The sequence below is a fragment of the Hakea prostrata genome, chromosome 6 (genome assembly GCF_041222555.1).
Source record: "Hakea prostrata isolate BN-2017 chromosome 6, UWA_Hpros_2, whole genome shotgun sequence".
Lineage (NCBI taxonomy): Eukaryota > Viridiplantae > Streptophyta > Magnoliopsida > Proteales > Proteaceae > Hakea > Hakea prostrata.
Genome location: NC_142605.1, coordinates 40,634,922 through 40,647,803, shown reverse-complemented (window position 1 = coordinate 40,647,803; position 12,882 = coordinate 40,634,922). Strand labels below are relative to the sequence as shown.

The 12,882-nt window shown below is 36.0% G+C and overlaps 1 protein-coding gene across 1 annotated transcript; it reads right to left on the bottom strand.

Moving 5' to 3' along the window:
* Positions 1-1,801: 1,801 nt before the first annotated feature.
* Positions 1,802-5,194, bottom strand: LOC149014146 (abscisic acid receptor PYL3-like). The gene is made up of 3 exons (XM_089159807.1): positions 4,789-5,194; positions 3,777-3,992; positions 1,802-2,373 (listed from the first exon to the last, which is right to left on the bottom strand). The coding sequence occupies exons 1-3, from the start codon at positions 4,909-4,911 to the stop codon at positions 2,155-2,157; spliced, it is 558 nt and encodes a 185-aa protein (XP_089015933.1). The 5' UTR covers positions 4,912-5,194; the 3' UTR covers positions 1,802-2,154.
* Positions 5,195-12,882: the final 7,688 nt, after the last annotated feature.

The window sequence follows — 12,882 nt, the reverse complement described above, 5'->3', positions numbered from 1 at the left end:
GATCATTTTAATCTGATCTAAATTGGGAAGGTGCTCGAAACCCTATCCCTTGGTTTTGCAATTGGTGCAGCCACCGAGATATAGATATCCACAGCTCCTATGGAATAACCCTAGGATACCTATATATATATTTCGGTCGATGGAGCTATTTGAAGTTCGAGTAGAAGTCGACATTAATCTTGAGTTAGATACTGTATCATGAGAGCGATGTTTATTTGAGTAAGCCATCATTCTTTTTTCTTTTTCTTTCTTTCTTTTTTTTTTTTTTTTTTTTTTTTTTTTTTTTGGGGGGGGGGGGGGGGGGGGGAGTGTTGTAAAGTAAGTTGTAGGCATTGTTTGATAGCTCTTAAAATATAGAACAATTGTGTAAATTGCTGTCTCCCTCAACACCCGGTAAGGCACTGTTAAAAAGATAAACATAAGTTTTGCATAGGGTTTGTTTGGCCACATGAATCTAAGAATTTGAAATGAAATAGAATGATTTAATTCATGTTTTTAAAGAAAAAAGTTAAGTCCATAAATTTATATTTTACAATTAAACTGGTATAAATCTTCAATTCATAAATTCAAGAATTTAAAATCCCTAAATTCAAATAACCAAACAGTCCTTTTAAGGATTTGATGAATCAACCATTCGTCTTACTGGCATGGCGTGACATGTAGCATGCAGGACTAACAGAACAAAGGTGGAAAGGTGGGCGACGAGAATTCCACGAGGTTCTTGGAAATTCTCTAAGATAAACTCAAATTGATCACCAAACAACCGAACTGCAATGATTCAACGTACACGTAACACCGTTTCCAAAAACAAATGCACATGCAACTGAAATATTACTTTTTGGGCAAAAATAAGGCTTTAGCATTTACCATATGAAGATACATGCTTGACTTTATAACTTCATACTGGTAGAGTGGAAAACCTCAAAAGATGCAGCCAGCCAACACTCAGAACATCTGCCTTACACTATCAGAAGATAATTGTTGTAATAAATATTGCTAATCTTTGTAATTGTTGTCTTAACTAATACAAAGTTTATTTAGCATAAAAGAAAAAAACTTCATATTCGTAGAGGGGAAAACAGAATTGTCTTAACTAATTCAAAGTTTATTTAGCATAACAAAAAATGAAAAAAAAAAAAAAAAAAAACTTCATACTGGTAGAGGGGAAAACAGAAACGCGTACCTCTGTACGTCTGATACACAACAATAAAAAATTTCAACTTAAAATATTAGTGGGTAAAGAAGCAAAGAAAACCCAACAAATATTCATAACTTGAACACTTAATATCTTCTTCAAAAGTGGTCAGACTGGGCCCTCCTTTACTCGCAAATTAACACATCCATGTCAACTTGGTCAAATCATTTGGGGTTTTAAACCAGGGAATAGGCGATCTGTTCGATTAAGCAGTGTTTAATCAGAAACGGTTTTGATTTCATTCAAGATAGAAGAAAAGGAATATATAGTTTTAAAACTATTGCATCTGTAGATTCGTAAACAAAATAAAGCAAAAATGCTACCTCATAACAGACACTACAACCATTTAAGTTCTTTTTGAAGCATTTCTTTTCTTTTTCTTTTTCTTTTTCTTTTTTAGGTAGAATTTTTGAAGCATTTCATACGGCCTTATTTTCCAAAGCCCAAGGCCTAACAACTAATCCATTACAGGTAATATCAATAACAGTAAGGCAAATGACATTCGAAGAGCGGCAAGTATAAATCTATCAAGCAGCCTTAACATGCCTACATATTTGACTCTGTATCTCTTTCTGCAACTAGTGCAACTACAGCACAGATAACCAATTTACAAACACCAACTCCTTGCAGCAGAGATATTTACAACAATAGATCAATACTCCATGGACAATACTCGGGAAAATCAGGAAAGCACCTAGTTTTGTTTTTTGCGTATTTCTCTTTTGGTCTAAATGCATAGATCAAGTTTACTAAAGACAGGAAATTCCACTATCATTTTAACACCAAGAAACGAACAAACAAAAGCAGAAGAGGGAGCAAAGTCTCCACTCCCCTGTAGAGGGAAGAAAAGCTGTTACCAGTCTGTCTCCAAAGCTTCCAAGATCCGAAAGCCTCAGAAGCTTCATCCATGGTGATCGGAGCCTCCATCACCCCATTTCCCCCAAACCAAAACCACCTACTCAGCTTCGATCTATTGGTTCAGTTCTGTCCTGCACTGCTAGCCGCTCCGAGACATCTGCCAATGACTTGAGGTTGCACTTGATTAAGGCCTCGACAAAGTAGCAAGTTTCATCCTTCGTATTCCCATCGGGAATGTCCACCACGAATGATTCAATCACCAGGGTCCCTGGCCTCCCGTCAATGATCTCTGGGTGGAGGCTTATGATGGATGAGTAGTTCTGCAAAATGAGAAAGAAGAAACAGTTAGAGAAAGATATTGAGCTGGTCTTGCTGATTGGAAGAGGAAACACAGAAGTCAAACTAAGGAGTGAAAGACAACTGAGGCTAGTATCTTGTCCTATAAGTAACCTGAGTAGAATGTACAGCGAGGGGCTTCTGCCTATGTGGCCACATGAGAAATGAAGTCAGATACAATCATCCAGACAAAATATGGTATTCACAATTAGATCTACAGTGATCATTGTTTCAAGGAACGCTTAAGCTAAATCAGCAGCTTCATGTTGTGCTATACACTGGCAGACAAGCAGCAGAAATAGAAAATGGAAAATAGCACATGCAGTCCCCTCTACCCACCCAAATAAATTAACAGATCAGACAAACCATCCTAAATAACATTTTTAGCAGCCTGAATGTTATTCTTTTATGATCTACCGGACAAGATGTGAGAGAATGAAACCAAATGCTAGACTTCAGTAGATAACAACAGAATTTTAGCCCATAGGTCTTCAAGGTGGAACCAAGATTTGGTATTTCTCTTAATTGCAAGTACGCCACTGGTGGGAACCAACCTGATTCAACCAAGAGGGCAACAGATAACTAGAAAGTAAAAACATAAGATATAAAGAAATTCCTCTGTTAAAAAATTTTAGATCCACGATTAGTCAACAGGTTCATACATGAACAGTTCATAGAAAATTAAATCTTATCTAAAGCAAATAGGAAGTATTTGAGGCAGCAGCCTGGTTTTTCAAGACACTTTGAATGATAAACATCCAATTTTAAATAGCATTTTAGAGATGGATAACTGTTCTACTCCAACAACTTAATCTCAAACCTCAAGAACAAATGACATTTCATCAAAATCTTAATTAACCTGACCACGACCCAATAAAATGCTTCCAACCTATCGTAATGCATCACATGGCAAGATGCAGGGAAAAAAGGAAAGAAAATAAATTCATTGTAAATGAAAAGCCATAATCGCATAACCTACTAAAAGCTGGTGCTATATTTGGTCATTTAATATCAAATCCAATCTTGATTTTCCTTTTTCAAATTCATAGGAGAAAAACTAAAATTAACAATCAAAAAGTCAGCTATACAAACATATTAGGAAATGATTTGCAGTTGGTTTTCGTGGATGGACCAAATACATTTTCAGTGAGAAGGCCATGAGAACAGCACACAGGAAAATCATGCCAACACCATGCAAACAACAGAGTGTTTCAAGTAAATTCCACAACATTCTGCTTAAAAGCACCAACTAAGCTCATCTTGGTTGTAGTCTCTGATATCTCCGCTACTAGCCATATTTAAATCCTATTTGAGCTGAAAACTGAATCAGCAAATAAGCACAGAGTGACAGGATGACAGAAGTGAAAAGTAAGAGAAAAAGCAAAACCTTTAGCCTATGATCCCCGCCAACAATCCGAATGCTGAGGATATGCTCGTTGTCATCAAGAAGCTCCAATCTTTCAGTACTGGTTGTGGCTGGGAGGCCAGACTTTACATTTACTTCTCTGACGCTACCAATCTCAAGGTCCCCCTGCACAACGCACCTACTGATAAAGGGTTTATACTTTTGTGGTTGATCGAATCTCCTCACCAAAGACCATACCTGAAAGAAAGCGAGGAGAGGGGAGGGGGGAACATCAATTAAGTAATTTGGGAAGGTATAATCACATGGAAAGCTAAGAAACAGAAGCTTAAAATCTTATTCAGCAGAAAAAGGCATCAAACAAATCATCTGAATCCTGAAAAGTCATTCTTGAACTTCCAGAATTCCTGTCTCCCAGAAATCAGGACTATCCGACAAATACGAAGATGACTTCTTTATCGAAATAAAGAAGTAATATAATCTAAATCCCGCAAACAATGAAACCATCGTGCAGCTCAGAGAACCTGGCGAAAAGCAGAAATTCAAAAGCTCAGGCCACAATGGCGAAGAGGAACAAATAATCCACAGATTTTCAAAATCTCCTATCCTTCCTAATCTAACACTTCGAGACCTTAGTCAGAAACACAAGATTTTTACCGGTAGAAGAGTCCAAAGTGCACTAACAAAATCCGGATTAGAAATTCTAAGCTGACAAACGTGGAAGCGGAAAAACCACATAAAAAGGAGTCCATAAAATTCGCAAGATTCAGGTATTCGGTTATCTAAAATAGAACATTTAACACTCCAGATCGAGTTGAAATAATCAGATCTACACCGAAAATTTCGTTCAAATATGTCGGGGAAAAAAGAAAACCTATAGTCAAATCTTTCAGAGAAATCATCAATAGTGAACATTCTCAAGCGTGAGAAACGCGACGAAAACTTCAACAGAACCACGAAAGCAAACATATAGAGAACGGCGTAGTTAGTTCAAGAATAAATAAGCATGGACCGATCGAAAGAAAAGCGATCTTACAAGATGAACAGGAGCTTTGATGTGCTTAACAAGAGCAGAACTACACTGATTCTCTCTTGTTTCGTGTCTATGGTGTCTCCATATATACTCGGACTCCATTCTGCTATATCCATTACCGTTCATGGCGATACTCCTCTCACTGCGACCATCAACTGGAAGACTGACAAGGATAACTCTTGGAACGCACCACCACCACCACCACCAGAAGCGGAAAACCAGCCAAGAAACCACTCTCAACGCAGCTCTATGCCTTTTTCGTAGACGAAAACAAAAATCCTTTTTCCACCATGGATGGCACCGTTCGATTCTCAGCCTCTCAGCAAGCTTCGAAGTCCACCGCCATCGCGACCTCCGATAACAAAACCTTCCCTCATGTCCTCATCGCCTGAATTAAAAAAATGTTACAAGAAAATAAAATTAATAATTTTCTCAAATAATATAATGCCTTTTCTGAACGGTCCCGTCCAGCGGCTGTCCATGATGACTGATGAACCGTCGGGTTAACCCCAATGCTCGACGAATTGCTTATTTGGCAAAAGATTAACTCCTCCAAGTAAGAAGAGGGTCAGGTATTTGAGTCCCCTGAAAACCCGAGATTAAATTTCATCGTATATTTAAATTATACGTAATAATTATCTTAAAATGTATTCGAAATGCTTATAGTTCTAAATATGAAACTATTAAAATTTCAATCGTTCAGATCAAAGGTGGTGAAAATCGAAACGAACGATCGAGATCAAAATTTCAAAATAGATTTGATCTGAATTGTCAGTAGCATAGTGATATGCAAGTAAGGATCAATGTAAATCGTCTATTACTTTATAAAGGATAGTCACATAGAATTATATTCTTTTTATTATTATTATTATTTATTTCAATTAGATATATTTTTATTGTTATTTGCCTTCAAAGAAATTTATTTATCATATTTCTTATTAATTTATGATTTAGTTTATCAGTTGTCCAATTATAATTAAGCTTAGCTATTTTTTAATAAAATAATTGCGTTCAAGTGGACATTTATAAAAGAGATCTTCAGATTAGTTGATCTCTTTACAAATTGTCAAGACTTTTTTAGTCCGAGTACACTGTACAAGCATATGGAGCATCGACAAGTATCCTATAAGCATGCTTTTTTAAATGTAAATTTTTTTCTCCACTTGGGATATTAAATTTAGTTTATTTATTGAAATAAACAACTTTTTTTTTTATTTTATTTTAAAAAATAAACAAGTTACTAGGATCATATAAATATAATAATCACGAGAAGGAGAGCACTCAGAGAAATTTCCAATGGACATGACTTTTCTTTTTCTTTTTTTCTTTCTTGCATCAACCTCTAATACACATGACACAATTTTAGATTCTTGATCTTACTAGGTTTTTTTGGTAATCAATCTTAGTAGTTTTGAACTCATATGAAATACTGGTATTTTAGGTTTTATCCTCTTCTTTTTTTTCGATAAACAACAATCTTTTTTTTGTCCTAACACACGTTGCAAATTGGATTATCAACCTTAGTAGTTATGGATTCTTATGTAATACTAATCCTTGTAATAGACTTTGTCCATTGCCAACAAGTCTCTCTTGTATTAGCTTTTTATCATTTTTCACATATGTCTCGTGTAGGCGATACGTTTATCTGTACCAAAATAGATGTGGTGGACAAATTCCTCCTTGTTGTGGGAATTCATTTTTTGTTTCAATAAGAAAAAGAAGGACGTGTTGACGGGGATGTAAATTTCAGCATGTGTGTTCTTACATAATAAAATGTGCGACACATGGGGAAGACACTCTTGTTGGCTTCTAATCCATGTGGGTCCCATGTAACTCTGATGATTATTTATGTTACCATTAAACTTTTAAATTGAAAACAAGGAATCAAACCTTTTTTTTTTTTCCGTCCAAAAGTAAGCTTATATAAAGCTCTCCAGCTGAAGATCCCTGGAGGCAATAAAAGAATTCTTTAACATGAAATAGGGGGGCAATTCCACCAAATTCTAGAGATATTAAACTTTATAGCCCCACGAGCAATGAAATCTGCATAAGTGTTGTTGGACCTACTAATAAAAGTAAAAAACACAGACTCAAAAGACATCCTAAGTTTCAAAATCTCATCCACAAGACAACAACATGTCCAGTCTAATGAATGACTCCCACCATTTAGGGCTTCAATTGCACCTTTGCAGTTTGAGAAGATAACTAGCTTGGTAATTTGAAGTGATTCCGCCAACAAAATCCCATCCTTTATCGCCTCTAATTCCACGGCAATTACCGACATGCTAAGACCAAAATGTGCCTTTGCTGCAAGGAAATCTCCATTCCAGTCCCAGATAATACAACCTCGTCCTCCCTTCTTGCTTTGCTTATCCCAAGCGCCATCCACATAAACCTGAAAATGATAAGCAACATCTAGTGAGTTGGAGCCAGATATTGTGTGTCCAATCTCTTCATATGAAATGTTCAACTGTACACATTGCACTTCATTATATAATGCCCAAAAACGATTCATCAATCCTTCTAAATGGAGTTGCTTCCCTTCAAAAACAAATTCATTGCGGGCATTCTATATAAGCCAACACAGTGTACTCCAAATCATATCCACTAATTCCAAATCATTCGTGTATTTATACTTAGAGTGTATAAAGTTAATCCAATCATGTATAGATAGACCCGAGAATTCAGATACATCAATTCTAAGGAATCAACCCTCTAGACTTGAATGTTTGTGATTTTCCATAATTATTTTGAGATATTTCTAAAAATATTCCAAAGTATAAGATTACAACACTAACAACATGCGTTTAGATATCTTTTGCACTTTCAATAAGAGTATTTAAAAGGGAAAAAAAATGAAAATACCCTCATCATGGTCTTATTCGACCCGCGTTGCACACCAGGCTGTGGTGGGTGAGTCTCCCAATGGGGATTTTTTACATCCACAAGGATTCAATACCAGAACCTTGTGTAAGGTAACCAAACTGCTTACCACTTGGACCAACCCCCGTTGGTTGCAATTTGTAGTTTTACTATGGTGTTTTAATGATAGCTCTCCTTGACTAGATAAATATAGTAGGAGGGGTTTGTGATTTACTAAAAATATTTCTTTATATATATAGAAATTAAGTTTTTTTCAGTTTTATACATATAAATGGCCTTTTCAAGACATAAAATAATATAATATAGCCGTCACGGCTTACTGGCCATGTTGCAAGTTTTTTCAGAAATTGCTTCAGTCCTAGGTAAGAGGTAACCCATATTAAACAATAATGAAAAAACTTACAAAATAATATTTTAAATCAAATTTTGGATAAGTCTAAATGGAGCGTGTGAACATATAAAAGGGCCACCGGCGGCTCCGCCGCTTCCCGAACCTCGCCCAAATGAAGAAGCGGAGGCCCCCTTCCCCTCGCAAGTGTTCCCGAGGGAGGGGGGAGCTGGAAGCACCAGCCCTCAACCAACCCTCAGAGGGGGACAGGGGAACCGAGGCTAGCTAACTAGGCCCATTCACCAAAAAAGATGGACCTTGCTTTAGTCTTGTGGATTTAATGCATAGGACGGCTAAGCGGTACATCTTGGTCTGTATTGAAATCTTGACTGAAATTTGGGATCTAACGACTCAAAATTTCGTTTGACCCGTTAATACGTATAAATGAAGCAATTTCGAAAAAATAAAATAGAAACAACTAGCCCAGCCCTTCTATAATAATAAATCTTTACCAAAAAAACACTTGGTAATTTTAAATATTATTTCATTTACAGGAATCTCTGGTTGCTTTAAAAGTGATTAAAAGTTAATTAAAGATAAGAAAGACAAATTAATAATGACTATTAAACTAAAAGAAGTCTCTGTGGAAGTTGGGGGAAATTTTGGAAAAAGAAGGGATAATTAAATATCAAGGAGGCTACTTAAGGAAAACTATCTATTTAACTGTTACTATTTCGGCTGTATTCTTACCCATCAACATCTAAGGGTCTGTCGTAATGCTATGTTGGGACTTTGTTTAATATGGTAGGTCGCGAGGCATGCGATAGCTACCAACCTTCATTTTCGATCAGAAATTGCTTCAGTCCTGCTGTCATGCGAAATTTTAGATTGTCATATCAAAATTTCGGTTGAATATCAATGTTCGAGATCAAAATCTCGATCGAGATTTTGGTCCAGCGGTCATGAATGTTTCGGTTGACAGTCCTGTGCATTAAATGCGCAGGACTGAAGCAAGGTCCACTACGATCGATCTGCAAAGACCAGGAACTCACTAGTTAAAATCCTACACGAGACAATGGTTCGAAAAATCGGATCGGATCAGATTGATCTTAATTCCAATTGCTCCGAAAAAGCTAATTATGATTTCAAAGTTTTGGGATCGAATCAGTGAGTTTCAAGATTGGATCTTTTATTCTCGTGAGTAGAAGATTGTGCTCTCTTCACGTCCCTCCATCACATGTTTAAGGAGTCTAGATCATCTCTCCATTGGGTGAACACTCTACGCTTTTTAACCACACATATTGTGTAGAGCTCAGTCTAAATATTGATAATATAAATTAGGGTGAGACTCTCAATGGATCTCACATGAGTCCACACAATATATACATAACTAAAAAAAACATCAAAGAAACAATAACAAGGAGGTGATCGAAACTTACATTTAAAAGAGAGGCTTGGTCCGCCTAAGCAAGGTTCCGGTATTGAAACCTTGTGGATGCAAAAAATCCCAGCTGGGAGACTCACCCACCACAGCCAGGTGTGCGACCCGGGTCGAACACTAGATTAGTCAGGGCAAAGTCTTGAAAACCGGGGTTAGCAACAAAAAAAAAAAGAGGCTCATTCTAGCCAACCGTATCAGTCCTTAAAGGTGGGCCTCTTCTTATATTGTAAATAGTGGTCGAAGGATACAAGGAGAACACAATAGTCGAAGTCTAGATCCTCTACTCACATGGAGAGAAAATTTTTCAACCCACATGATAGAATTATCGACAAGTGTCCAATCTTCAAACAAAATTTACCTTTTTTCAGTATGTAAAATTCTACTTTAGTTAATTTACTTAAAAACAAAAATAAAATCTTATTTTGAGATCAGATACCGAACACATATCAATAATCTTAATCATGTAGGTCGAAAAATTTATGTTCCACGTAAATAAAATATTCAGACTGAAATTAAGGGCCAAGATTGAAGATGGATCAACCGGTATCAACAAATAAGATATTGAATCCTAATCCCATTTTAGAATCATCTATGAAACTCATATCGATCCGTTAGTCATTTTTGTCAACTTCTCCTTTTTAATCTCACATGACAGAATTAAATGGAGCATGGAGCTCCCCTCAAGAATCGTCAACATTTGACCATACAAAACAAATTTTCTATTAAAACGACAACATGTTTACAAAATTTAAGTATGAATTCAACTAAAATATACTAAATATTTGGACCACACAACATAAATAAGCTTATCTTCACAAACCAGCTAGAGAACCTTTTCTCATTTTCAAAAAATTCACGTGGTTACAAGAAGAGAAGAAGTCTTGAACGTTCCATCTCTTTCTCCTTTTTAGATGAAATAGAATATTTTTAAAACCCTTTCAAGCGATCAAGAGAGGAATCAACAATGTACATCACTCAATCAAGGATTACATGGTCAAATATTAATGTTGGTACGTAAGAACCTAATATATAATAAATGCTCGTCATGGTTGCCACTCTATGTCTATGAATTATATAATAGATAAGGTAAAAAGGGTATGTGTTGGGGTGGCATTGATCATGACACACCACCACTGTATCGAAGAATATCCTTTTACATTAGAGATTCCTTATACTTTCACAAAGGTGAGGCTCGAGTAGGGAAAGAATTTGTTCAGTAACATATCTGCACAAGTGCAATGCCAGCCAATGCTGTAGCTGACTTCTCTTGTTTGTAAGGCTATGTCCGTTACGTATCGGACTCTTTGGCCTTGTTTGGATTTGGGGTATTTAGATTTATGTAATCTTGATGCCTTGTGTGGGTCGTGCGTGAATATATAGACCTATTTGTACAAAAAAAAAGTGCAATGCCAGCCAAAGACGTCATGAAAAGAATTGATTTTCAACAATCAGTCATGTGAAAAGAATTTGAATTATTGATTTTCTAGTTATGAGATGATATTTATCTTTCTAGTATTAACAAAGTAAATTGAAATGAATATTCTCTTAAATATGTGATGGAAAGATATGAAAGTAACATAAATTTTTTTCCTTGTAGGTAACGAATTCTATTTCTTTGTTTTTTAGGTTAGCAGGGAAGGAAATTCTTTTATGGTTAGTCTATTACAAGTCTAGAGGCTGTTGATTACGAATTATAGAAGGACTCACAAGAGTAGGGTGATGATATATATATATATATATATATATATATATATATATATATCTTATTATTTCTTACTTGTGGGCCTCTTGTAAGACCATTGGAGGAGCACAGAGAACTCCCCGTTAGAGGAGATGATCCACACTTGTCTATGACTTGTTGCCGTCTTCTTTTTGTTATTAGTTAAACTGCTCGTCTTTTGAATATTGAATGCCTTTTGAAAAGGCAAAACTTCCTTTTATTTCTTGAAATAAGCCATTGAATCTTATTTGTTGTTGACACATGATTTGTATTTTAGGTATGTCCTCAAATTTATCACATCAAAGACCCAAATATCATCATTTTGAGAATATATTTTTTGTTTAAAGAGGGGATGAGTGATGCCAAAAAAACCCTAACCCCTAAGCATTTGACACATTTACATCACTTCCTACTTTTTGGCCAAGAAAAAGATTGTCTCGACCTCACTAAGATCTTGGATAATGATTTTATGGACAATCTTTATTGGCACTGAGAAGGACAAAGAATTACTATTCTTCTAATATTGCCAAAGCAATGCAAACATACTTTGCATGTAACATATTATGATGTTGTAGTAAATTTGAATTTCTTATCTCACTGATTCTAAGAATTGACCAAGTTAAATGAATGGAAGCAAAACGTGGGTTAGTTTTGATTTCAGACCTATTGTTTGCCTGACACGGTCAAATTTTCTGGATGTTTTGAATCAATATTGATAGAGACCTTACAAAACAACCTTACAAAATAAAACAATCATATCTATATCAATGCCCTTCCCCTATTTGTTCAGATATTGCACCTAAATGTACAGGCATTCAGGGTGAAAATTAGAGCTGGCCCAGGTCCATACACCACAGGCAGGCCCAATGGTATCTTCATTTTTTTTGAAAGTGAGATTTGTCTGGGTCAATTTATGCACATCTTGACTATCTTCAGAGGAAACCCTTGAAATGGCGATGCTATATGCCATTACAAAGATGATGGCAAAGTCATATTAGCAGTGGATTTGTTACATTTAGTGCACACTGTTTCGCCAATTACGGGAAACCGCCTCTTAAATATGGGAAGCCGCCTCTTAAATATGGCTTTTATGTTGATATATACAAAATACTTTTAGACTGTACTTAAGAATTGTGTATTCGGATCTTCATTTTTACCTTAAAAATTTTGATATTATTTTTTTTTTGGTAAATTTTTTTTTGATATTATGAGGTGTTAGTCTTCGCACAGTGAAGCAATCTTTGGAGTAAATATTGAAGTTGCAACATTTGCAAGGGAGGCTTTTTCTTTTAAGGATCATATGCATATTAGATTTGAATACAACGGTCAAAAAATTGTTCCCTTTATATCTCCGCAGCACCGGATCATCCACCCGATCAGATCTCCCTCCCTGCCGTTGGGGTTTGCTGGAAACAAGGAGGCACGGCGGCGCCCACAAGAAGATGGGACGGCAATAGATGGAACCCCTTGGACTTGGCTGCTTCATGCAACCTAACATTTGGCTTTCACCTTTTATTGGATTTTTCTTGCTTGCCAAATTGGCATTTCCGAAGGTAAATTACCTAAGTTGCCCCTCGCCATTGTGTGGGGACCCACCTACCGCCTATTTAAATTATAAACATTATTATTTACGTATTGAATCTGCTTGAGTAGTACTTTTTGTATAACGTGATGGCCATCAAATATCATGTACCCATGTAATCAACTCAATTGTGAAAAAAAAAA